General features: G+C 36.6%; 1 protein-coding gene across 3 annotated transcripts in view; it reads right to left on the bottom strand.

Annotated features, from left to right (window-relative positions):
• LOC150081797 (WD repeat-containing protein 26) overlaps nucleotides 1–27,838 on the bottom strand; it is a 597,339-nt gene that overhangs the window by 145,767 nt on the left and 423,734 nt on the right. For all 3 annotated transcript variants that reach the window (XM_090378893.1, XM_090378894.1, XM_090378895.1), the window contains one exon: nucleotides 9,330–9,449. In XM_090378893.1, coding sequence (XP_090235019.1) covers nucleotides 9,330–9,449 — 120 coding nt within the window. The remainder of the gene's footprint in view (nucleotides 1–9,329; nucleotides 9,450–27,838) is intronic.

Below are 27,838 nucleotides of genomic sequence, written 5' to 3'. Positions count from 1 at the left end.
TTATCTATTAGATGCATTTCCAAATCCCAAGAAAGAATTGTTAAAATGTCAAGCACAGCTTGGGATAATTTATATTTTAAAATTTCCTGTCCACCCCCAAGGACTACTATACATCAATTCTTCTTTCATAATAGCATCTGTAAGGTTCTTGCACTGAAACTGACAGAACTGATTCTATGAAATTGCTATTGATTTCCTTATTTCTTTATCTAAACGACACTAAGAAATACTAACAAGCTGTCCACAAAAATTTCAATTTGAAAATGATGAGCTGACAATTGATGAACTTAGTGCCACATCAGAATTTATAAGAACATTACATTTCAATGGGAATTCGTGCACCATGTAGTCACATGCAATCATAAAATACTTTCTCACTGAGAAAGAGAACAGAATCCTCTCCTCTCCACTTGTTTTAGACTCTCCATGATGACCTTGCAACCAAGTGCAGTGCAACCTTGATATAACATGGGTGCCAGGAAACAATATAATGCCAGCGTTATAAGCGAAGTGCATTATAACTGAAAAAAATTTTACCATTTTTTCTCCATTTCTATAATATAAATAGACTTTATTTAGTAAATAAATACTTTATTTCAATGTTTTATAAGTATACAGACTGCAAGATAAAATATTAAAATTAAAATATTAATATTAAAATTAAAAAATTTAATATTAATATTAAAATATAAAATATTATCCTTTACATTCTACTGATACGCAATGCTGTTATGGACTTGTATTTTATGCATCCATTCTGAAAAAGTCATGTAATTTAGTTAGACAGAATTGATGACAACAGTTTTTTGGTACATATTTGTGAAAGTGGTCAAATGCAATAAATGAAGATGTTCACTGTCACTCTACCATTCTAACCATGCGATCTCCTTATTAATGTTTTCAAGCACTTCGTTAATCCTAATGCTTTTTCTTTACATGAGTCATCCACATTATCTTCTGAGTCACTGGCCTTCTGTCGATTGCCTACCCAATGTTCACAGAGGCTGCAATTTCTTCCTCGCCCAAGTAATGCACAACTGGAGCTTCCACATCTACCTCAATCTGGAGGGCTCTGTTATGGCGTTTAAATAGTAAAGACAATTTTAACTGAAAATTTATTTATTAATTAATTGCAGGCACAAATATTGGTAATCGATTCTTAAAAAGCAAGATGCATATATGGATATGATAAAGGAAGTAAAGTTCCACTAAGGGTGATATATCATTTCAGGAAATTGGTAACTATATAGACTGTAAGAATTTAAAGTTCATTTTTTCTGGCAGTTCATATTGTGACCCAATTCATCCCAACGAATCGGGTCATAATGCCCCATTAGCTCCCTATGCTACATCATAGGGAGCTAATATTGTCTTTTTATGTGTCTTTAGTTCAAACTGTGGACATATTTCCAAATGGGAAATTATCAGATGTCCTGGGGACATTTCTGTACTTAGTTGGGATCAAACTTTTGCTCCATTTGAGAGTATCATTGTGGAGAAATAAATTTTTCAGTATTTTAACTCACCTAAAGCATTCACGATGTTATTACGATGTAATAACAAATGTTATTGTTGCAGGAGGTAGAAGATCCTAGCACCATTTGATCATTAAAACCATAACTGTACAGTAAACCCCCGCTATTCGTGAGGGTTACATTCCTGAGAAATGCTGCGAATACCGAAAACGCAAATACTGAGTTATGGCTCCCATAGTAATAAAGGGGTTCCGTTCCAAAGTATGAAATATATAAGAAAAACTAGTCTAAAATTTTGTCTATGTATGTATTATATGTACCTTCATAATATGACTATGTACATAGACAGTACATAGTGAAATGCAAGCATATGGCATCGAAATGAAAATAAGAAACAATTTAATATTAAATGTAATATTTATTAGAAATTTCAAACAAATCTTTCAAACCAGCGCCTTGGTTAGCAAAAAAAACTTATCCCGCCAGCACCAGTTCCGCTAAAGTGTTGATAAAGGAGTTTTGCCTTTTCACGAATGATGGGTGAACTTAACAGAATTTTATTTTGAGTTTGGTCTTCTATCCACAGATTTAAAGCCTTTTCCATTTTTTCTAATTTAACATCACGAGTTACAGAGAAAATTTTTGAAGCAATTAGCGCATTTTCACGGACACTACGGCGGATTTTTTCTTCCGATTTTTTGATTGATCGTACCGTTGACTCATTGATTTTATAATATTTTGCCACTGAGGAGACACTTCCACCATTAAAAATTTTATCTAATAACTCAATTTTATTCGCTAATGTTATCACCTTCTTTGATATTTTCACATTTCTCTTGTTATTCGTAGCCATATTTTTGTAGGGGTTAGAAAGAACTTGTCCACAATAAAGTCACTTTCTTCGGTTAACACACTCGAAAAAGTCTGTTTTACACTGCAAAACGGTAGATTTATCATTTTTGTAAGCATATAAATTTATAAATTGATAAATTTCTTCAATTTATAAGCATATAAATTAAAAGCAAACGACGAAACTTTCCATGACAAGTGCATAACACATACTGAACAAAGATTAGCGAGAAACATCCACGCTCATGAATTTGTCACCCCTCTTCCCCCCACCCACTGAGCGCTGTTTTGACCGGGAAAGATAATTTTAGCCATGCCCATATTTTTTTATGGCGGAAAATATTCACGGCGCTTTAAAATTCACATTTTTTTAGGTTTCATTTTATATTAAATAGGCGATCGCGAATACGTGAAAACCGTGAATACAGATACCGCGAATAGCGGGGGTTTACTGTATTGGCATATTGCCTCATTTCTTGACTGTGAGACAGTGAGAGAAAAAAAAAGGGGGGGGGGGGGGGAATTTTACTGAATCACAAACAAAACACAAGGAGGGAATACATGCGTCTCCTAAAGGATTTCAGAGTGTTGGTGATATGGAGATTTCACAGCAAGATGATCTTATCCCAAGGTGTTGTAACTGACTTTGGAAGAACGGTCACAGAAATTTTCTCAGATATTTTGCCGACATGTCCAGACAGTAACACTGAAAAAGAATTTGGAACATCAACTCTACATAAAGAAAACTACAAAAACCGATGTTTCAAAAAAAAAGTACAGGTGACTAAGAAAGAGAGAGAATGCTGTGTCCGAGGTAGAGCTTAAGAACAGTCTCCTTTCTGATACAGATGGTTCTTGTGATGAGTTATAACACAAGTGGTTGACTTTTAGGCAGGCACATATATAGAAATAACTAAACAGAATATTTCAGAAACTACTCCACACTCCAAGACAAATGACCCGTACTGTCAAAAAATCGACACTAGTAGAAGTACAATAAGATAGAAACTGTTTCATACAAGTGAGTCGTTGGCATTAGAGCGAGTACAACGGAATGTGGAAATGGATATGAAACTAATGCGAGGTGAGAGCTGCATGTCGCACGATAGTAAATTGGAAACTTTGTGTTGTTGGGCAACAACTCTCACTGGAATGTACAACATCCCCACTTTCAGGTTCTACTCAAGTAGGTAGTTTGTAGTGAATATGAGGTGCTACCCAAATGTTCAAGAAATCTGAATAGTTGCGTGGGAACTATGTCCAGTAGGGACTTGTGGCGCTAGGTAACACTGCATGCATCCTTTGCATGTGGCATCGGGCTGGACAGAGTCACTGAATATTTATGCACAGTTCTTTGGCGGTGAGTATCACAGTTTGCAATTGTTGCGATGGCTGATGTGAGAAAGCAACATGCTTGCATCAAGTTTTGTTTCCTCCTTAACGATACAGCAGCAGAAACACATAGTCGAAACAAGCTTTTGGTGACAATGCTATAGGCCAGATGCAGACCTAGTACTGGTTTAACCATTTTAAAAACGGTTGAATGTTGATTAATGACAACGATCACTATGGGAATCCATAATTGGAGCACTTCCCTGGAAAATGTTGCAAAAGTTTGGGTGCCGATTCGTGAAGACCGCAGACAAACCATCCATGACAATTGTGGCATTGCAGGCCTATCATACAACATGTGTCAGGGGATTTTGTCAGACGAGTTGAACATAAGAAGGATTGCGGCCAAGTTTGTGCCTCGATTATTGAGTGAAGACCAAAAGCAGCATCGCATAGCAGAGATCTTCAAGAATGGGTCAGGAGTGATCAAAACTTCCTTTCTATGGTCGTCACTGGTGAAGAGAGTTGGGTATATCAGTATGACCCAGAAACCAAGCAACAATCATCCCAGTGGAAGAGTCAATCTTCGCCCTGACCAAAGAAAGCCCAAGTGAGGAGCAATGTGAAGTCCATGCTGATCATTTTTTTGGACACTGACGGGATTATCCATAAGGAATTCATTCCTCCTGGCCAGACCACCAACACAAAGTTCTACTGCGATGTCCTGAGCCAGTTAGGGGGAACCATCAGGAGGAAACATCGAGAAGTGGCGCACCGGCCCATATATTTCATGCTGTGGTGCAGTTTTTGGCATCCAACATGACATCATCCCCCACCTACCCTATTTTCCAATCTTAGCCCCCTGTGACTTCCTCTTCCCAAGGATTAAAATCAAGCTGAAGGGTCGGAGACTTGACAGTGAAGAGGATATACAAACAGAATTGCAGGCGGTGCTGAACACTATGATGAAGAAGGACTTGAACATCACCTTGCTCCATCGATATTGTATCCTCGATCCAGTTTGTATGTGTTGAAACTGAGGGGGTTAAATTTTATTTGGCAAGCATTTATTTTCATCATGATGGTGACATTGCATTATACTTGAATTACATTTAAAGCTTCCTGGGACCACTTTCAAAGTGAGAGGGTTATTATCTGCATGGAGTCTTAACTCAAAAAACCACGTTATGGTTCAGCAGAGCTACTAATGAACGGGGACTATTGTTGGAGGAGTTAATTACTCAGCATAACACGTTTGTTTGCAACTGCCGATCTGAACATAGCACATTTTGAACAGTACACAGAGAATACAATATTGATGTGACACTGTCAACTATTCAATTATTTAATCACTAATTAGGCTGTTGATGCAGATTGGGTATCTGATTACCGAGTAATCAAGTTCCAGTTGAGACTGACGTCCTATTGAGAACTTAAGAATCCATAGATCTTCATTAAAATCAGCAAACGGAGATACTTTTGATGAGCAGTTGCATTCTAAAACTGGAGCGGTAATGCTGGACAAGACTGATGCGCTACCTGGAACTGCAGCTGCCCAATTAATACAAGATAGGTTACAGGAGGTTTCTGCAAAGACTATGAACATCCAGATAAGAAGTGCTCTGGTCGAGTGGTGGACACCAGAACTGACATCTCTCTACAAGGAAACTATTAAAGCAAAACTGAATCAGAGGTGTAAGTATAGGGAAGGCAATAAAATGCAAGTCCTCGAAAATGAATACAGCAGGCCCTCGTTATAACATGGTTCGCTATAATGTGTTCTTATATTATAACCCGTATCTGACTATAACGCTGTAAAAATCACTATAACGCTCTTTTACAGATGCATTTTTAGCATATTTAACGAAATCGTTTCATTTGATGGAGTCGATAGCTTGAAAATGAATAGCAAAACAGCATTAAAACATTTCCCACACAGACTTGAGAAATTTAACCATGCTCAGTGAAATTTTCTCGCACGCTAATTTAATTGCAGTACAGTGACTTGTTACGTAGTACCGAGATCAACATTTTAAATTATCAAGCATATTGCTTGTAATATTTGCGGTTATATGCATTTATCCAAAGTCTGGTCATCACTCAGTATAGTATAAGACATTGTGCGTAACGGATAGTTTACTCGAACATTGTATCATAATTAATGCAACCAACCCAGTTATATTTTCAAAGAGTTAATAATGGTGGATAAGAACAAAAAAGCAACAAAGTCTGGATGCAGTACGAAGGCTACAAATGTAAGAAAGACTGAATTTCAAAAATTAAATTAGATGTTTTGAAGCGAATCGATTCCGGTCAATGATAAGCAGATGTGTGCCATAATTTAGGACTGGCAAGTTTAACTGTAAGAACAATTATAAAAAATTAAGACTTAAATTTTAGCAGTGGGAAAGACAGCTGTTACACTGCAAGCAACTAGGGCTAGGCCGGCTATTAGGATTGAAATGGAGAGAGACTTGAACTAATTTTACTGAAGATAATGCAGAATTCAGTTAAGTTAAATATCATATAAAAAAAAAAAAAAAAAGAAGAAGAGAGAGAGAGATTAGCCTATATGAGAGAGATGATCTAAAGAAAACTCACCTAAAAAAAAAATGATCTAAAGAAAACTCACCTAAAAAAAAAAAAAAAAAAAAAAATGTGGAACCATTTAAAAGTAGTAAGGGCTGGTTGAATAGACTTAAAATCCAGGGAGAAGCCACAAGTGCAGATCAAGGAGCCGAAACTTTCAAAAAAGAACTTGTTAAAATTATTGAAGAGGGGTATTATGTGTTATACTTCTCAACAAGTTTTTAACATAGATGAAGCAGGACTTTTTTTGGAAACGAATGCCTAAAAGAAGTTTCATATTGAAAGAAGAAGAAAAACATGCCAGGTTTCAAAGCAGCGAAGGATCGGTTGACTTTGTTGGGTGATAACACTATAGGGGATTTAAAATTAAAACCCCTTTTAGTTTACCAGGAAGAGGGCCAAAGTACAACCCAAAATTGACACATTTTTCATGATTAAATTCATCAATTAAATTAAATCAATTAAAATCAATTTAGATCAATTAAATTCATGATTTTAGTTGGAATTTTAAGTTTAATTTTGATACTTAAGTAGTTATTACATAATTATATACGTATGTAATGCAGAATATTTTATATGTACAAATATTTTGACTGACATTTGTGCATCTTTTCACTATCGTTTATTATTGATTAGGAAATATCCTATGGCACTGACCGCAACTCACAAATACATATGTTACCTTATGGGAATGCGGTGCTCGCTTTAGCGCCAAGTGTATTTCTGTCCAGTGCCAAGCAAGACAGAAATACACATGATTAGAGAAAAGTATAATCTATAAAGAGGTTTTAGGACTAAAAGCCTCAGACTACAGAAAATTCACTAAATTAACAAGTTAGTGCATCATGTTAGTTCACAGTAAATCATCAAAGATTTGACAAGGCTAAGAAGGTGAAACAGCATTGTTTTTGTTATATATCATATTGTGAATGCCATATAAGTTGCCCTGATATTGCACTACCTTGAATAAGCAAAGCTTCGCCAGTGGAAAAGACTAATGTTATTATTCTAGGCGGACACCACTACCACCACCCAGACAGCACCATTACAAGGCTTTTAGGCCTCTCACCAGTGGGCAGGTAGGTACACTGGTGTTACAATAAGTGACAACCCAGTTATGACGTATAACTCCACAATATGAGAGATACCAAGTGGTGTGCAACAGTATAGACTAAAAACGTTTTAGGGCTAAAAGCCTCCTCGGACTATGGAAATCTTACTAAACAAACAAGTTAGTGCACAGCATCAAGTTAGTTCGTAGTAAATCACCGAAGTAGTGAAATGGCATCGTTTTTGTCACATCTCACACTGTCTTGCACTACAAAATCCAAAGGCAAAGTCATGCCGATTGTTTTCTGACAATGAGGGTATAGTGCACCATGAATTTGTGAATGGGGAGAAACATTACTGTTGCTTACTACATTGAAGTTTTGAGATGTTTGCATCCAGCTATCCTTCCATTTTTAGCCCTCAAAAATGGAAGAATGGCTGGATCCTGCACCATGACAATGTGCCCAGTCACACAGCGATGGCAGTTCAGCAGTTCTTGGCTATGAAAAAAATCAGTCATGCAGCAGCCTTCCTACTCCCTGACCTTGCATAATCTGACTTCCATATGTTCCCCAAATTGAAAACGAGGCTTCAGAGTTGTTGTTTCGCTACAGCGGATAATATCAAAGAAAATGCTGAAGCAGCCCTATGTGCACTAAAGAAACACAGTTTTAAAGACTGTTTCAATCTTGAGGAAACCGATGGAACAAGTGTGTGTGTCTGTGTTTGCGCAAGCAGAGTAGGTGATTAGGTTAGTAACATTCTGCAAACTTTTGAATACACCTTGTATTATCTGTCTACATACTGTTTTGGGTCTTCACGAGATTGTGACATTAAACTGGATTGGGCGTATGGTTTCACTTCACAGTTTCGGTATCCTGATTTCACTAATGTTGATGGTATAGGGGTTTTAAAGATAAGCGTAATAGTGTGAGTTGGAACAAATATTCTCTCCTTTTTAGTTAAGTAATATTTTGACATGAATAACATTTCAGGTCTTCAGTTCTTGTGGAATTTCTTCTTATGGGTTGTTTAACAAGTCCTATTCTCTGATGATGCCTTCTAATTATTTGATTTATTCAAAGTGGCATGTAAGTGACTGAAATTTCCAAGAGTAGCTCTAAGTGTCAATGATGAGTGATTTCCACTAGTAGATCATGAGGCTTTTAACAGTGAATCATTTCTGGCAGGATAGCTGTATGCTCCAGGCATTTTTGTATGACAAAGGGAGGCAATTTGATGATTGGCTGGTTAGAGCACACAGTCAGGAAAACTGTAAAAAAAAATTTCACTTGTCTTTCTTTTGTCAGCATAGTGATGATTGATCCATAGATCGAGATAGTAATCTGGTTTAGGTCTAGCCCCAGAAAAAAGAAGGGGTGAATGCCAACTACTGGCCAAGCTGCTGGGAAAGGTTAGCTGACTTATAGTTAATAATAATTATAAAAATTTCCTGCTGGCCTAGTGTACTGCTTGTAGGACTATAAATTGCTGATTATATAGTATGAATCAGAGCTGTAATACTCAATACGTTCTACGTATTGAGTATTAATATTAATATATAATATTGATATTAATATTTGTAAAATAATAAGGAGTTTACCTCAATATAGTACGTAGAACACTTCCGTATGATACTCTCCAGAAAAAAAATTTTTTTTTTTTTTTTTTTTCCGTTTTAATTTCTGGAGAGTATCATACGGAAGTGTTCTATGTACTATATTGAGGTAAATTCCTCTTATTATTTTACAAAAATTGCTGATTATAACTAAGAATAATGACATTTCCTCTTCTAGCTTCAAGAACAATTTCACTAATTGTCAACTATAAAAGCTGCGGCAAATGCTCATTGTTGGAGTAATATAAAAATGAAAATATTAACGTTCATAAAGCAGTACAAGTAAAATTAATTTTACAATACCTAATTTACAACTTAATACAATCAAGAATTATTTTAAAAAATAATATTCTGTTCTGATCACCCCCTCCATACCTTAAGAAATATAATAATGTGGCATTATTACAATTGCTTACACACTGATAAAACTGTCCTTTGGTTCCTCCTGTGACAAATTTCTTTCCATCTTTATGCCACGCACACGAAGTTAAACTATCTTCAGGTGAATGACTCATCTTAACCCTAAGATCACCTGTCTGTCAAAAAAGAAAAAAAAAAAAAAGAAAAAGAAACATATATATTATATGTTGAGTAACTGTATCTGAAAAGCAATCTATATAGAGAGCAATACAAATACAAAGAAAAAAGAAGTTTAGTGTGGTATGGATGGCTGTGATAGTTTGGAGAGGGAAAATAGTGGGGAGAAGGATATGGAAATTACATCTATATGTGCAGAGCAGATTAAAAAGAAGGATGAATACTTTAACAATTTTCTATACTTTTGGCCCTTCTTACATAAATCTTATCCTTCTCCTATATCAATATATGTCCAACCATTAATTTATACTTGATTTCTGCAATTTAATCATCACCTAATTAAGTTTGATTTTGGGATTAGAATTAATTTCCTTTTTTTATTCTTCTTATTTTTCTATTAACATTCTCTGGGCTTGGCAATGTACTGAATGCGACACTCTTTCTCCAATGCACTCCTCGATTAATGCACACACATTTATATTAAACTCAGAATATAACAGTAATAACTGCAACAAATGCAGTAATGTAGTGTGGAGGTATACAGAATGTGAAAGACAGTTTCCAGTGTTGTTGTTGTTGTTGTTATTTTGGTTTTCAGGAGCATTAGCAACTAAGGCCATATTGCTCTGGGGATATGTGGTGGTCATTCCCTGACCTTTCCGCATTCTCTGTATTTGGTGGTCACAGGCTTGAACCCTGGTCTAATCAAGAAGTGTGTGCTATGCACTGCTGCTCCTGCCCACATGGCTACAGAGGTACCAGTTTCCAGTGAAACTGGAAACTGGTGTCCGTAACTTTCTTTTTGATTTTTGAAAGGGTCCGTAGATTAGTTTGGGAACCACAGCTCTAAGTATTTGAGCTGTGGTTCCCAAATTATAGTTCCCAAAATATTTAAGCCAGCAGGAATTAAATAGATTGGAATCTATCCTCAGAAAGAGCACAAATTCCTTATATGTGCCAACTGGCATTGCAAAAAATGCATTAACTAACTCTATGGCGGAAACAGGTCAAATTCAGATGTTCACTTTTTGCCATTAAAGATATGATATTGATAGTGTGACATATATTTTCACATTTCTGGGAATCAGAAATCTTGAAGATATTAGGATTCGTTCATGATATTCATTGAGGTGAGGATGTTCTATGATACTGTTTATCTAATTGTCCTTGTTATATACAATATTTAATGAAATATGTTCAATTTCTTTGGGAAAATTCTCTCTTTCCCTATACAGATAAACTTTTCTGTAGGAGTGGAAAGACTACAAACAGAAGGTGTGAGCTAAAACAAAAGGGAGCAATTAGAATTGAGATATACTGCAGATTAATTGTGCAAACATCATCATATCTCAAATATGTTTAATATTATATACTATATTATAGAACTGGCAGTGATAATTCACAATATTTTTTGTTCGTAGTGAACTACAAAGTAGTATAATGGATGGCATCGATTTAATTGTATCTCATATTGTGATTGGCTTCACAACGAGTTACCATGATATTGCACTATCTCGAATAAGTAACGCTTTAAATTCAATGTTTGGCTTCTTCACCCCCCCCAACACACACACAGCAGATAAACTCTTCTGTTAGGCAGCTGAGCAGACTACACTATATTATTCTTATCTTTGCGTATCTTCATGTGCACAAAATAAACACATTACAAGCAGCACAATGCCAGAAAAGGTCATCTTTGTTATCCTGACCAAGCTCAGGGAGGCAGAAATAATCACCTCAGAAATCTGTTCTGAATAGGTTGGAGAGGCTAGTGGAAACACTACCACTAGTTGTTCCAGATATATGCTCTTCGAATAGAAGCTTGAAGAGTTCATGGGCCAATAAAACAATAGAGTAACAATGGCTACCAGGAAAGAAATAATCAAGTCATGGTCTAAGTTCTAACAAATAATGGAGAATGAAAAACTCAAGATCCAACTAGAGGAAACTAAGAACCATGAACAGCAGCAGCAAAATAGGAAACAAGAATGGACACAGGAGGATAATCCCAATATGGCACAGCCACAAGCAGCCTGGTATATAACACAGGACCAGACATATGTTGAGAGTTAAATCAACAAGAGCTGAACATCATACTGAAGAAAAAAAAAAAAAAAAAAAAAAAAAAGGAGAAACCACATAATTATAATAAGACCTACAGAAGTTAGTGAGATCAACAGCAGTGTGCAAGTAAACGAATGTCATGAAACCCATGAAGGACAAATTGAAGGCAACAAAAATAAAAGAATTCAAGGAAATCAGGAATAAAGGTGTCCTGATTCCTGATTAAAACAGTTAGCAAAACTGGTGCTGACAAACTAAGACAGGACTCTTCCATCAATGAACTGGGTCTAAAAGGTAGAGATTCCTACAGGCAGAGGTTCCAGTGAGTTGATTTTTCTACAAAGAGGAAATTGTAGAAGCCATATTATAGAAGAACCTAGTAATGCACTAACAAAAGAGGAATTAACAGGGGAATTCCAATTGAAATTCCACACATATGGCCACTGTGATACCAAAGGCCACAACTTTAAGGACTGCATGAACAAAAGCTGATGCACCAAAACCTGCAAATTGCAAGTCAAGGGCAAGGATTCAAGCCACTCAATCAGAAGTAATAAATGCCCACTCTAATTAAGAGCTGTAGAAAAAGCTAGACTAAGGATCAATTATAGTTAGCACACAAAAAACAAGAATTATCTTGCTGCAAGAAATGCTAAAAATTTTGCAATTAAATGCAGAGAGATAAAGGTCAGTTTTAAATCAAATAAGAATAATAATGCATGAAAACGACTTTGACATACTGTGTGTATAGGACCCCTATACCCTGAGGGGCAGGATAGGGTAGTAAAGGTCATTTTTGATACCTCATGTGCAAACATCATTGCAGGGATCTGCAAGTTGAAAATATAACATTTACCCATCAGTATTCAGTTTGTTCTTGAATTGTTCAACCACAGGTTCAGTTTATGTAATTTCACTGTATTGCCACTCCAGGACAAGACTAACTGCAGCACCTTCACGGCAGGCACTGACTGTGATACCCTCAGATAAAATTCTGACAGCCATGGATTGAAATAGCAGATCCAAATGTGGAATACACTGCTAACCTTCAAGGTTCCCACCTTGAGGAATTTATTATAGCCAATAATTTAACAGTTCTAAACCAATCCAAGCAACCACCAATATACAGCAGTACAATAGGAGAAAGCAATATAGACATAACTGTTGCAACTGTGGCCCTAGCAAACAAAATTACAAACGGGGGGTGGTCAACCTCAGATCACCAAGCCATCTCATTTACTGTGACACAAATGAAGGACCAAACAACAACTAGCTCATAGGAAAATAGAAGGTTCTCAATAAAATCTGCCAAATGGGACCAGTTTAAACAAGCCCTATACAGAGAAATGTCAGTATGCATGATGTAACACACCTGCAATCCCTGCCTTTTGAAGACTAGACAGCTAGCATACAACAGTTCCTTCTGAAGGCATGCAACAGAACACGTTCGTTTGACAAATTAATTATCCACACCCCACAGCAAGGTACACAAAGCTAAGAAGAAATATCAACACAGCAGAACTGGGTGGCCAACCCAGAAAGTAGAGGCAAACATGTTCTGTTGCAGGCATTCAGAAGGAATTGTTGTATGCTAGCTGCCTAGTCTTCAAAAGGCAGGGATTGCAGGTGTTAGATCATGTATACAGTTTTGGAGAAACATGGTGACTTCTGAAGGGAATGCTGGTGTTTGGGAGATTATTTATAAGACTGTATGGAGGAAACTACTTGCAATCCCCACAACTATTACTGACATACATGGAAATCCTACCTACTCACAGGGTGAAACTGTACAGCAATACTCCAGACTCTTTCCAACAAAAATGGATCAAGAAACCCCCACACAACTTAGAATTAAATAATAAGAACATCTAATCAAATGAATGTTAAAACAGTCAGAGCAACAATTCTTGGCTTATTGACAACATCCAGACTTAAAAGTATTACTTAACTTTACTTAACTAGATAATTAACTCAAATTCTGTGACTAACCATGTTCTCAAATGAAGCATACAAGTTTTAAGTGGTTAAGATTATGCCCTTAAATTGAGATTTACATGCTTAATGTTCAGTCAAATTGGCTCAATCAGAAAATTCAACATCCCCTCCCCATGCTAGTCTATGGCAGTCAGGTTTGCTATAACTTTATTTATTCTCATCCCTCCCCCACTTCACTCCCAGCAAGAGCATTCTTAGCACATGTCCCTTACATGTACTTTTATGGCATGGCATGGATCTCATACATAATAATAGAGCAACAATACTGTAACCCCCCCCCCCCCCCCCGGAAGGTTTTTTATATATCAGAACTTGATTAAATTGACTGAAAAATCAGTAAGCTACCTGGAATTAGTGATTCCCACTCACTGTCCTCTCCAGTTTTTTTTTTTCTTTTTCTTCTTTTTTACTTAATTATATTAACTTTGTTTGTAGAAGAAAAAGAGAAATTTATCTCAATATGATAATTCTCCAGAAATTAATTCTACAAATATTATTATTATTATTATTATTAACCATATGGTGCAAGGAAGCCTGAGGTGTATGCTGCACCAGCCAAAAAAAAAAAAAAAAAAAAAAAAATTCTGAATTACCCAGAGAGAGAGAGAGAAAGGGAATCATCAAGAAACAGAAGAATGATGATATCCAGCTCAGGACCCTCGGTGTGCCAAGCCCATACCAGATGTGAGCCATAGAACATATTGAGCATCATAGCTCTGTTATATACTATCAAATTAACTTTGTATTTAACTTAACCCAACTAACTTAGGGTCTAGCCAGAATTTAATCATATTTGTTTATACCTAACTATACTTATTTTAGTATTTACTAAATTAAATACTACTAAAACATTTACAAGGATTTTACATGATTGCTCTCATAATATTATTAAAAATAATTATATATATTTTTTAAGAGAAATTCAGTGTGACTAGAAGAACAGTAAGTGGGTTTAATGAGTAATTAACACTATTATCCCCCCAAGGTTCAGAGACTACTACAACATCTCGACTCCCTATCTCCCTTCATCCAGTTCGCAATAGAATTAGAGTCAAGCGATCTTTTCCTTCCTGGATATCCTGGAAAAGGGCATAGGCTCGCATCTGGAAACTTCAGTATACCAAAAGCTCATGTGCTCTGGCCAATTTACAAACTACAGGTTAGTGCATGCCCCCTGCCACCTGTTCAGTACTGTGCATCAACTACTCTCTCGAGCCTGGAGTCATTCCAGCTACATGGATACGAGGTGCAATGAAGTTCCTAAGATAAGAGCTGACCTCACCAACTGTGGCTATCCCACCTATGTCTTGGATAAGTGCAACCTACAAGCCCATGAGTTTTCCGCATGTCCGAAGCCCCAACCCCACAGTGACGAGACAATACCTACCGCTTACATCCCATATTACCCGAGCGCTTCAGATAACATTTCTAAGATCTTATGTGGGTACCTGCAACTTCCCAGTAGGGGGATTGTGTTCTCTTGTCTCAAGATTGAAGACACCCATCCACCTCTGTTATGCAGTGGTGCAGTATACCGTATCACATGCCACGATTGTGGCAGCTGCTATGTGGGGGAAATTTCCAGAAGATTCCAGGATAGCCTTTCTGAACATATGTTCAGAATGAGGTCGATGCAACACGACCTCAATCCCAGATGTGATACCGAGGTGGTTGGCCAATCCCGCCACTACTATCAATGACTATGGCTTCAGTTACTGCACATATCTGGTTGCCATAGTGTTTTTAACCACAATAGAGCTGTGCAGCTACACCCAATCATGGAGTCTGTAGTATTACAGTATGACAAACGCTGGCAATCAGCCCATGTATGCAGCCAGCATCCACAACAATCGCCTAGTCCTACACTGTGATGCTTTAGCATTCACGTATCCTCGTTTACTCTCTCTCTTTTTACTCAACATGACCACACTCTGCCATTCCATTTGTAACGTTTCATATTTTATATTTATGTATGTATCCATGCAGCTGACGAAGAGATACTTAAATCTTGAAATCTCCTGTTAATTATTTTTTAGTTAATTAGTTATTAAACCCAGTTACTGTTCTTCCAGTCGCACTATATTTCTTTCTCATATATGAAACCCGGTACCACAAGCTTTTTTTTTACCTTTTACCACAGGCCTCTAATTTCATTTTTACCATGTCCAAAACCTAACTTAACTGTTAACTACCCTAGCCCTCCTAGGCAATAGAAGATTAATTTTTACACACACACACGGTTGAGATTCAGAGTGGTGTAAGTCAGTCTATACTGATTTTTTAGACAAGGTGTTTTGTGTTTGCATTCATAAAAAACTCAAAAAAATTAGTTCAATGAATTGTGATACACCTGGAGATTAAAAAAACACTTTAAAACTTGACACGAGCTTGACAATTTTTGTTAATATTCAATTTTTTGGTCAGCAGTGTCTTGACTTATTCAGTGAATTGACTTATTCCATTATGTTTCTAAGTAGTTTACCTATTTTAAAATGGTAAATTACTGTAAGGAGATAACTGTGTTATCAAAACTATGATTTCATATAGAAGACATTTTTTCCCTGTAAAAAGGAAACTATAACAAAATTATAAAAAAAAAAAACCTAAGCAATAGGCACATGGGAATTTTTTGTCAAAATAGTTAAGCTTAGTTGTTGCAGAATGATAATAACAAGTCAGATGAACATAATAAATTTAATTATAATGTAAAAGATGGTCACAAAATAAATTAAAACAAATTATAGTTGCTTTTTTGTCAATGTCCTCATTTTTTTTAAAAAAAAAGCAATTAAAAAGTCATCATCACTAATTCGATAATCATAAAACACTGTCACCACAAACAAACTACTGTTTATGCTTCATCTTCATCTTCCTCGTAGTCAGATAAGGGACCTAGATTATCAACTTTTTTTGAGCTTCTAATACCATTAAAGAAGGCATGGTGAACTGGAGGGATGTATTTGAGATGTGCCGTGGACTTGCTATTTAAGGATGTGCCACACAATAGACATATGCTGCTGAGGAAGGAGACTGCTGCCTCCGAAAGCTACAGCAAATTTTTATCGTTTTTAAATTCTAGGTTTTTAGAATATTTTATCAGTGTTAATTTGTATATTTTAATTTTTATTATAAATATATATATATTATACTTATTTTATTGTAAATAAAGTTTTTAGTTACAGTATTCAATTTATTTATCTTCTGGCTGGTGTGAAGCTTAATCATCAAAACACAAAAGCCTTGCTAGTGTGAGAGTGACCAACCCATAAATTCCAGTCAATATCAGGGAAATTAAAATCCCCCATTATAAGAGACTCTGATTTACTGGCCCACTATTTCCCTGTACAGTTTCTTATTATACTCATCAGAGTCATTAGACCTATAGCACACTCCTACTCTCAATTTTGATCTTATTATTATTAGCTATATGGTGCAAGGAAGCCTGTGGCTTATGCTGCACCAACCAAAAAAAAAAATTCCCGAGTTACCCTAAGAGAGAGACAGAGAGAGAGATAAGTAGAAGGAAATCACCAAGAAAGAGAAGAATGATGATATCCAGCTAAGGACACTGGGTGTGCCAAGCCCATACTCACCAGATGTCAGCCCCTGGGGTTATCTCCCAATGCTTATGTCACACCAAACTGACTCGACACTGCACTGTCCAGCGATGTCAACTGGCTTCACTTCCTTGGATTTTACGTGTTTCTTAACTAATAGCATAATCCCTCCTCCCTTCCTATCCTGTCTATCCTTTCTGTAGATGTACACCCCAAATTCCAGTTCTGCATTCCTTATATCTGTGTGACACCATGTCTCTGATATCCCAACAATATCCACCTTTGATGCTTTGAGCAATATCTCAAATTCAACAAATTTATTTACCAAACTCCGAGCATTGGTGTACACGCAAGTATACATGCACCTGTTCTTTTTCTTAGCTACCCTAACACAACCGATGTGTTTACTTGTACCGCAATGACTCCCAGCAGTCTCTGAAATATCCTGCACCTTGTTTTCCAGGCTTCTGCTCATTCCAATAGAAGCAGTGCAAGAATCACTTTCACCTCTGCCAGTGGCTACTGTTAATCTATTAGTCCTTGTATCCCTCCCAAGCTAGCAGTTTTCCGACTCACCTAACACTGCCTCAATAGCATCAGCAAATATTCTTGCACCCTTTCTATTTAAGTGTATCCCATCTCTGTAGAAGCAGTCCCTTCTGTTATATACAGGACTTTGCTGGTATTTTCTCTTCAGAACATACTCCGGAGAACACAAATAATAATGACTTTTCAGCCAAATACTTAAACTTGGATATCAATATCAACAACCCTCATACACAATCAACATATACTGTGCTGCCACTTTATTAGGTACACCCCTGCTGTGCACACAAATGGCTTGTTCCACAATGTTTCAAGTCATATGACCAAAGTTGTGGATATAAATGCAGCAGAACAATCTTTCTAGTATCACTTAAGCGTACAAACCGTAGAAAGAATGGGGAAAAGGAGATGATCTAACGGAATTTGAATGTGGCATGATAGTAGGTGCTGGACAAAGCATCTCTGAAACAGCAGTTCTCCTGAACTTTTCACCCACCACAGTTTCAAGGATGTATGAAGAATGGTGCAATGAACAGAAAACATCCTCTCAACAGCACTCCTGTGAAAGAAAATCACTTGTTGATGAGAGGTCAGAGGAGGATGGCTAAAATTGTACAATGTCGCACATCACGTCAAAATACAACCATGGTGTGCAGAACAAAATATCGTAACGGACCAATAGTCACATTTTGTCGCGAATCGACTATAACAGCCAACGGCCACATCGCGTACCTTTGTTATCAATGAAGAACAAGAGAGCACGACTCCTGTGGGCACAGCAACACCAGCACTGGACTATCGAGGATTGGAAAACAGTTGCTTGGTCTTACGAGTCAACATTCCTGGTGCATCATGTTAATGGGAGGCTCAGAATTTGGCGAAAGCAACATGAATCCATGGACCCGTCATGTCTGACGACTACTGTGCAAGGTGGTGGTGGGAGCAGTGTTATGGTGTGGGGAATGTTTTCTTGGCCCATGTTGGGAGATTGATACCCATAGATTCACGTCTGAATGCCACATCGTACCTAAACATCGTTGCTGACCAAGTGCATCCATTCATGTTGACAGTTTAAAGTAAAAAAAAGTAAAGTGCAGCCATTATCAACCCACTGCAGGGTGGAAGCCTCCTCAACAATTCATGCTGAGGGAAATGGACCATAATCTGCCACGCTGGTCCAGTGCGGGTTGGCAGATCGACCGTATTCAGCAGGCAGGGGCTTGAACCCTGGTCTACTCAAAGAGCGTGTGCTACTGCACTCCCGTTGACAGTTTATCCTCCGTCAAATGGTTACTTCCACAGCAGGATAATGCACTGGTGCACAAAGCCCAAATCACTATGGAATGGTTCCCGGAACACGACAATGACTTTTCTTTGCTGCAGTGGCTCGCTCAGTCCACAGATCTCAATCCTATTGAACATATTTGGGATGAGCTGGAAAGGGCTGTTTGCTGCAGGCCTACACCTCCATTGAATCTCAAGGAACTGCAGGAATAGAGTACCATGCAGACACTTGTGTCTGCATGGTACTCTATTCCTGCACAATGTTTTCAGCATTTTGTTCAATCCATGCCTAGATGAATTCAGGCTGTTTTGAAGGCTAAAGGAGGCTCAACATGCTACTAGGTAGGTGTACCTAATAAAGTGGCAGCACAGTGTATATAATAAAAGAGATGCTTTTAAATTTAATGTAGTCAGTTTTACCCACTGGCACTAACATTTCTAAAAAAAGTACATGCTAACATAATACTCTCCCAATGCATCAGAATTGCAACAATATGAATAACAACAGCCTCTTTTGTGACAATATCAAACTACTCCATAATAAATTGCTATACACTAATTTCCCTGCAGCTTTACTCTACCATCATTTCAAAAAAAGCAATAAATATTATAAAATTAAAAAAACTTATAAACTACAACTGTGATATACACAACATATTTGCTGTTTGATTTCATATTACTTTCAGGACTGTACATAATGTATAGTGATATACTCCATAGCCTCTGTCGTGTCTCACAGTGTAGAAAGCTTGTGCCCACGGATAGGTTTTCTACAAGGGTACTGTTTTGTTATGTCCTGCTTGCTATTTTGTCAATGTTATAATTTTTATTTCAATTTTTCTTTCTTTTTACATTTCTTCAATAAAAATACTGACTTAAACACAAGGCATTAGTATAGTCATCCATCCATCCATCCATCCAGAGACAGACTTTGGTACGGGTTTTGCAACCATAGACAGCCCGAGCACAACTATATTTCCCTTCTTCCAATTACTTTCTGCTGTCCTTGATAACTACAACTTATTTCTTGTGCACGATTAGGCTAGCCGAAAGCAATATTGCTTTCGGCCAGCTATTCCTCTGCTATCGCTTCTTTTTCCTTCTTAAACAAAGTTTAGTGTATTTTCTACACTACTTTGTTAGTCAGTGATTCTCCCTTTGCCTCATTTGTTTAATTGCTTTCTTCCATATCACACAGGCAAGGTTCACTTTGACCAATTCACCCCCCCCCCCCCCACACACACTCAGGGTTACTTCAACTCATAAATATACTGTACAGAGAACTATCAACTTTCATATTTGGTCTCCGACGTAGCTCTGTATTCACCGATTCCAGTCTAAGCATACAGTAAGTTGTTAAAAACCTGACTTCATTCCTTAATCTTAAGTTACTTTGTTTAAATTTCATAGTTGGCTTTTTGTCTTCATTCTTTAATTCAAACTTTCATTCAATTTTCCTTTAACAGGATTTAATTGGCATTATTTTAGCTTTTTAACTTTATTTTTATTTATGTGTGAATTTTATTCCTTCCTTTTGGTCTCTGTTGGGTTGGCTATGATGTATACATCATAACAGAAACAGAGACACTGCTTATTGCGGTGGCTTCTGACCCTTTGAAGAAGTAGTTAAAGTCCGAGAAACCCATTGCTTTAGTACCACGTTTGTTATCATTATTATTTTTATGTTAATCTTAATTTCATTTAATTTCAGGTAATTTGTTTTTACCTTACTGGCATTCTCAATTTTTTTCTATTATAATTACACTTGACAGGTTAGCACCCTTACCCAATAACACTAATAAAATGCATTTGTCTATATTTCATTATGGTTGCCGGATATTTCTGCTGTAACTAGTTTGTGCCCAGGATCCATAACCCAGTTTAATAATTTAATACTTTTTCTTGCTTGCTTAGACATTCAATAATGTCATTATATCCTATTATTTTTATGAATATTATATATAAATATTAAGAGGCAAAATAAGCAGAAAAAGGAAAATAACAAGAGTTATGGTATGTATAATGTTCCAAAACGTGCAGTGCAGCAGTAAAGGAAGCAAAAGGATATAAATAATGTGTAGTTTGTAAAATAGATAAATAGTCTGGGAAAATGGAAATGCAAAGTACAAAAGGTGCCTGAACTAAGAGAAGTTTAAGGGATAGTAGAAAATGGAAGTGAAGTAGTGGTTAAACAGGTGAAAGAATTTGAAAAACCTAGTACAAAAATGAACTACGACTGAAGAAGCAATAAATAATAATAATAAATAACAAATAAATACATAACTTGATTTGATAATTTATTTATCCCTATTTTGTGTTACAATTGTTGGGAGATAACAGCAAGAAGTGAAGGAGAACACATAAGCCAGAAGCTTTTTAGGGGGGGGGTGTTCCCTTTGAAAAAGATAAACAATAAAACCAGACCTAAAATTACACAGGTGTTATTTAACAGATACATCATAAATAAATTGGACATGTTTCTACATTCGATTACAGAGACTTCATAAACCAACCACACATGTCGCGTGGTTAACAACAGTACTTATAATTACATTGCGAGTACTTTTACAATAACAAGTATGAAAGAAAAAAATTATGAAATAATTGCGTAGAGTGTTACAAGCTTTTTGACAGCTATTCCTTCAACTTATTTACATAATTTCCAAACTGGTATGCATTGTGGAAAGCTCAGGAGTTGAGTGGAAGGTGATTTAGATCAGACATCCCTGATGATATGTTCAGTTAAGAGCTTCTTGAACTTGTTTAGTGAAATGGCATTTTTGATATTTTCAGGAAGATTATTCCAGGTTTTTGCACCTCTGTATTTTATATTTTTCTAACCTATGGCTTTTCTAAAAAGCGGAACCTTTAGGTTCGCTTCATTTCTTAAATTATATGTTATGCTTTCTTCTTCTATTGTTATAAAAAAGGATTTGAAGAGAGGAGGAAAGTTTGGTGTTTTCAAAGCATTGTAGACAAAGACCGCTTCAGCTTTTTGTATCAGTTGGTAGATGCTTAAAAGTCTCACTTCCTTATATCTCGAAGTCACCGATGCATTCCAAGGTAAGCCCAAAATTGAACGAACACATCGACTGACAATTGAATTGATTCTCGCAAGGTTATCTTGACTGGTCGTACCCCATGAGATGATTCCATGTGAGGTGAGGCTGTATTAAGAAAAGGAATACTAGTCTGAAAAGGGAAAGAGGCACCCCAGGCAGTGGCTCGGGCGAGTATTCCTGCTAGTGACGAAGTCTTCTTTTGTAAGGTGATCATTCATTTATCCCAACTCAGCTTATCAACTAGCTAGATTCCTAGAAACTTGGTATCATTCACTCTTTCGAGTTGTTTTCCTTTGTATGTTATTTCGAAATCAATATTTAATGGTTTATTTTTCGTCCTAAACAACATATACAGTGAAACTTCTCCTAACGGACACATCTCTTTAACGGCCATCTCTCTACAACAGACATTTTCAAATTCCCCAACTCACCTCCATTGGTTTTAACGTGTTTTCAGCTTTTGTCTAGCGGACATTCTCTGTAACGGACGCGGACAGGCAATCTGCATTGTTTCGTTTAGATTAGCACTTAATTTGATCTCCCCATAATGGACTGTGGGAGAGCTCACGGCCCTATTTCTAGGATCTTTTCTTCCACGTATTGCCTCAATCGTGTGTTTATTTTCTATTTCCGATTCTCTGAATTTTATCAAGGTTTACATCGCGGTTCTAAACACTTTTTCAAGAATTTTAAGGCACGTGTAAAACTTCTGATGAATTCGGTGTGTGCAGGGGGGGGAGGAATTTGGTCGGCATTTTGTCTTTTCAGTTTCTTTTCAGTTTTGTTCAGTGTCGTGTGAAGTGCACAATGTCTTCTCGTAAACATTTAACTTTAAAAGATAAAGTCGAACTCATTAATGCGTATGATCGGCAAAAAAAATAGTGTTGCAATCTTGCTGCAAAATTCAAAATCGGGAAGATGCAGGTAAGCGACATCCTAAAGAAAAAAATGATCTGCTCAAACATTTTGGCAACACGGAAATGATCAGGTTCAAAAATCATTCCCGAAAACTGTTGGACTTCAAATTGACAATGTTACGTATGAGTGGTTTTGTCGCGCACGTTCTAAAAAAATTCCCATTAATGGGCCTATTATTAGGGAAAAGGCTTTGGAGATTGCGAAATCTATGGGAGTAAATGAGTTCAAAGCTTCTGTGGGATGGCTAGACAGGTTCAAAACTCGGCATAAAATTTCTTGGAAAACCCTAAGTGGTGAAGGTGGATCTGTTGATACTGGGGTTGTAACAGAGTGGACTGTCAAATTGGAAGATTTATGTCGTGATTTTGAAGCTAAGGATATTTACAACTGTGACGAAACAGGGTTGTTTTTTAAAGCTCTTCCTGAAAAAACAATGAGTCTAAAAAACGAAAAGTGCCAGGGCGGAAAAATTTCTAAGGAACGCTTGACTGTACTATTGTGTACAAATATGCTGGGAGATTTTGAACAACCTCTTGTTATAGGAAAACCACAAAATCCTCATTGTTTCAAGGACATAAAGTTGAATCTTTTGAATGTTGACTGGAAGTTTAATAAAAAAGCGTGGATAACACGAGATATCATGAGCGAATGGATAAGTCACTTTAACCAAAACATGATTCGTCAAAACAGAAAAATTATTCTTTTCATGGATAATGCTGCATCTCACCCGCACATTGAATTGTCCAACATTCAAATCGTTTGTCTGTCACCAAACACATCTGCAGAGTGTCAGCCCTTGGATCAAGAGATAATAAAAAATCTTAAACTTCACTACAGAAAACGTTTTAAGACATCTCATTGCAAACATGAATGATGTAACATGTGCGAGTGACCTTGCAAAGAAAATCAGCATCCTAGATGCGATTCAATGGATTTCCTCTTCAGTAAACGCAATTAGAAAACAAACTGTCGTGAACTGTTTTGTAAAGTCTGGCTTCTCAAATGCAAAAATTGAAGTTGTGAACAGCAATGTGGAGCACCAAGAAGAACAAAAACTTCAACATCTATTGATAATGTACGATACTTCAGCTACAAGTGACCCTGCTACAAAGATATAGACTCGAATCTCACTACAGAAGATGGTGCTCTAGATATCAACGACATTATCATCGATATTGTTCAAGGAGTTCCTCATGAGGATGAAGAAATGGAAGGAGGTCATTCTGTCGAAGAACATATTAACGACGAACCACCGATGAAAATAGATGAATCGCTCATACAAATCAATTGTTTAAAAATGTTTTTCGCCGCTGAAGAAGATACTGAAGGACTTTCGATGGTTTCTTCACTCCAAACAAATGATGAAAACAAAATTATCAGACGGAAGAAGGTGCAGAAGAAAATAAGTGATTACTCTTTGTATTTTTCTTAAGATAAAGATAATAATAATATGCATAGCACAATTGTATGTATATTATTTACAAAAATATTGTGCAAAATCTGTATTTAATTTAATTTTACATTAAACGTTTAACGATTTTTCTTTCTTTCTTTTTTTTTTTTTTTTTTTCCCTCCCTCAGACTTCTTGTTAGCGGACACTTCTCTCTAACGGACAGATTTTCGTTCCCCATGGCTGTCCGTTAAAGGGAAGTTTCACTGTATTTGGATTTTTCTGGATTTAGTATAAGCTGATTCTTTTGTAGCCAACTATGCATTTCAGAGAGCAAGGCAGAGATCTTGCATTGAAGCTGGTTAGGGTCTTTATCAGTGATTAGAATGGAAATGTCATCGGCATACGCTACTAGGTGGGAAGATGAAAGAGAAATTCATTAATGTAAAGAACAACTAGGATAGGTCCGAGAAGTGAGCCTTGAGGTACTCCCCTGGAGAAGTAAGAAATGTCTGAAAAAGACTGGTTTGTTTTAACGACAAATGGCCTATCAGTAAGGTAGTCTTCAAGGAGAAGGTTAATTTTTCCTCTCAAGCCGAGCTTGTTGAGTAAGATTTTATGATTTATGCAGTCAAAAGCTTTTGACAAGTCTAGAAATAGTGCTATTGCATAGTGACCCTTTTCAAGACAGTCTGTGATCCTAGAGCAGAAGTCAACGATTGCCAGGTCAGTGGATCTTTTTGAATGATAAGCGTACTGTTGTTGATGGATAAGCTGATTGACTTCCAGGAAGCCCATGAGTCTGCCGTGAAGAATTTTTTCGAATAATTTTGCAAAAACTGAGAGTAGAGCTATTGAACGAAAATTGTTGATAGAGTTGCAGTGTTTCCCCTTAGGAACAGAAACAATGAGTGCTTTTTTGAATTGAGACGGGAATTTACCAGATTGAAAGGAAAGATTGTAAATATACTTCAGTGGTTTTAGAATTGAGTTAAGGACCTTTTTCAACAGAGCAGGAGATATTTCATCAAAGCCAGGGGCTCCCTTTACTTTTAATTGATGTCCTGCTTCTAAAATCTCTTGATCTGAGAGCAGAGAGAGAAAAAGAGCTCCTCGTTGAGTGCTTGACAGATTCTCTCATTGCATTATCTCTAGAGTCAACTTCGTCTTTAAAAAGGTTATTCACACTTGAGATAAAGTGATTACAGAAGGCTGCGGCTTTTTCCTGGTCATCTGAAATGAGTACCTCATTCTCAACCACATCTCCAACGTAGCTCTGTGATTTCGCTTTCCTTCCAGGTAGTAGCTTGTCTAAGACTGTCCACTTTTCCTTGCTTGTAATGATGCCTTTAAGTTGGGAACTATAATATTTCCTTTTCTCCGACCGAGTACTGTCGGTAACTTTGTTTCTGTAAGTTGTGTATTTGTTTTTATCCGCCTCCTTTCGTGTTTCCTCTAGCAATTCTTGCAAGTTTGTCCCTTTTCTTTAGCATGTTACAAATTTTGTTTGAGATAAATGGGCATAATTTCTGTCTTGGCCTAGTGGTCTTTTTATTCCCTGGGATCCTGATGTATGATGTGCATTTTTCGTAACTATTTAGTATTTTCTCAAAGAATACGTTCGTTGCAATTTCAGAATCATCTGTAGCAATCACCCCATCCCACACTATCTATATTCAGATATGGGAGGGCAATTTTGCAAGAGGTCAAAACAAGGGATGGCAAATATGCAAAATCTGAATATAGTAGATGAACAAATGATACCTAGTCAAGAAATTCAACAGGGGACTACTCCTGACCATGTACCAGGCACTGTGTTTCCAAACTTGTCTATAGTATTAGAAAAAGGGGTGAGCAAATATGCGGCCTTTATCATAATATTAATAGACTAGGTAGCCCCTATGCAGTGCAAAAATAAAGTTAATCATGTAAATTAAAATAAATACAAATTTACAAAAGTGTAAAGTGAAATATAATACAAATGTGATGTACGAGAAATTTGATTGAAAAAGTTTAGACAAGCCAATAGTATAGGGAATGGTAAAATTCTTAGGGAGGGGAGGGAAAGGGAGGAAAAGATGGTCAAAAGAAGGCGAAAATAGCGATAGGATTGAGGATAGATGGAGCGTTCGCATTACCCTTGTATTACACTAATAGTTCTACGAACAGGAAAAAAATAGCAAAAGACAGTATAAAGATAAAAAGTGTAGAAAAAGTCTTTAAAAGTACTCAACTTACTGAGCGTGTAAGGCCCAACCTTAAAAAAAAGAGTTCTGGTATAGGCAAGCGTTAGTAAAAATGGGTGTTAATACCACAGGCTTGTAGAGAGGAAGTGAAATCAAAACCAAAACTAAAAGTGGGAGTTAGCTGGAATCATTAAGTCAAGTGGAGGAGAGACGTATGGAAGCAAAAGGGGAAGACAAGTCACCGAGTTATATAGTTTTAGAGAAACAGATAGGGATGACCTCTTTCATTGAGGGAAAAAAAAAAAAAAAAAAAAGAGAAAGATGGCCTAAAAACATGAAACGACAGACAAAAGGCCGTAGATATACCAATATGAGAAGGAATATGTGAGACCGAAAGAAGAACAGGAATAATTCCGAACTATAGGAGATAAACTCTGGGAAAATTTAGATGATCAAGACTCCAAACTTCTGAGATGATAAACCGCAGAAGAAAGAGAAAACTCAGTTTTGGCACAACAGAGGTTGACTGAAGGTTTAGTGAATCCTTTGAAGAGCATGACAAAAATTCGGCAGGCAAAAAAAAATATAGGTGGAATCCGAATTAAAAACCTTGAAGAAGAAGAATATCTATAGATAAAATTTATTGATAAAATTTATTCCATCAAATAAAAGGGCTGGTTAAATGAGGCAAGGCTACCATACAGATAGTAGATCTTAGACTGGTGTCAGAGAAGCAAAGTGCCAAACCTAACTGTTGTAATCAAGGAAGAAACACACTTAATAAGTCCAGGAATGAAATGCCATATGTACAAGATTCCAAAAAGTAGAAAGGATGAATTTAAACCAAAACATGTGAAAAACTTGGAGATTAAAGCAGCAGTAATCTGATTCTGAGAAAGAACCTTGAATGGAAGTCATGAACAGTGATTACTAAGTAGTGGAAATCCGACCAAACAAAATACAACTGTACAATACCGTTAACACGGACAGGTGCCAAGTAAATCAAAATTGAATTTATTTTTTAATTGTAGAAGAAACTATACTAAAACAGTATTTAATGAAAAAGGGAAGTATATTATTATTTAACAGCTTGTTATAAAAAACTTTTATTGCTTTGCTGAAAAGGACATGGTTGCTGCATATATTGGCTAATCTGATAGCTTGAATACAAATAGTATTTTTGTGAATTCAATTGGAAATATTAGATTGCCAATTTGTGAGGTAAATGACCTCAAAGTTAAAATAGTTTCTTTTGTCATAAATGTCAATAAAATGAGGAACTGCATCATTGCAGAGTGTAATTTTCAGATCAAGGAAGTTGGCTGTGCAATTATTAGCATTTTCTTAAGTTCAGAAGGGTAAATATCAGCAGCTAAGCGTTCAAA

The sequence above is a fragment of the Mastigoproctus giganteus genome, chromosome 8 (assembly GCF_048544385.1).
Source record: "Mastigoproctus giganteus isolate SK-2022 chromosome 8, ASM4854438v1, whole genome shotgun sequence".
In the NCBI taxonomy this organism is placed as follows: domain Eukaryota; kingdom Metazoa; phylum Arthropoda; class Arachnida; order Uropygi; family Thelyphonidae; genus Mastigoproctus; species Mastigoproctus giganteus.
This window is presented reverse-complemented; position numbering and strand designations above follow the sequence as displayed.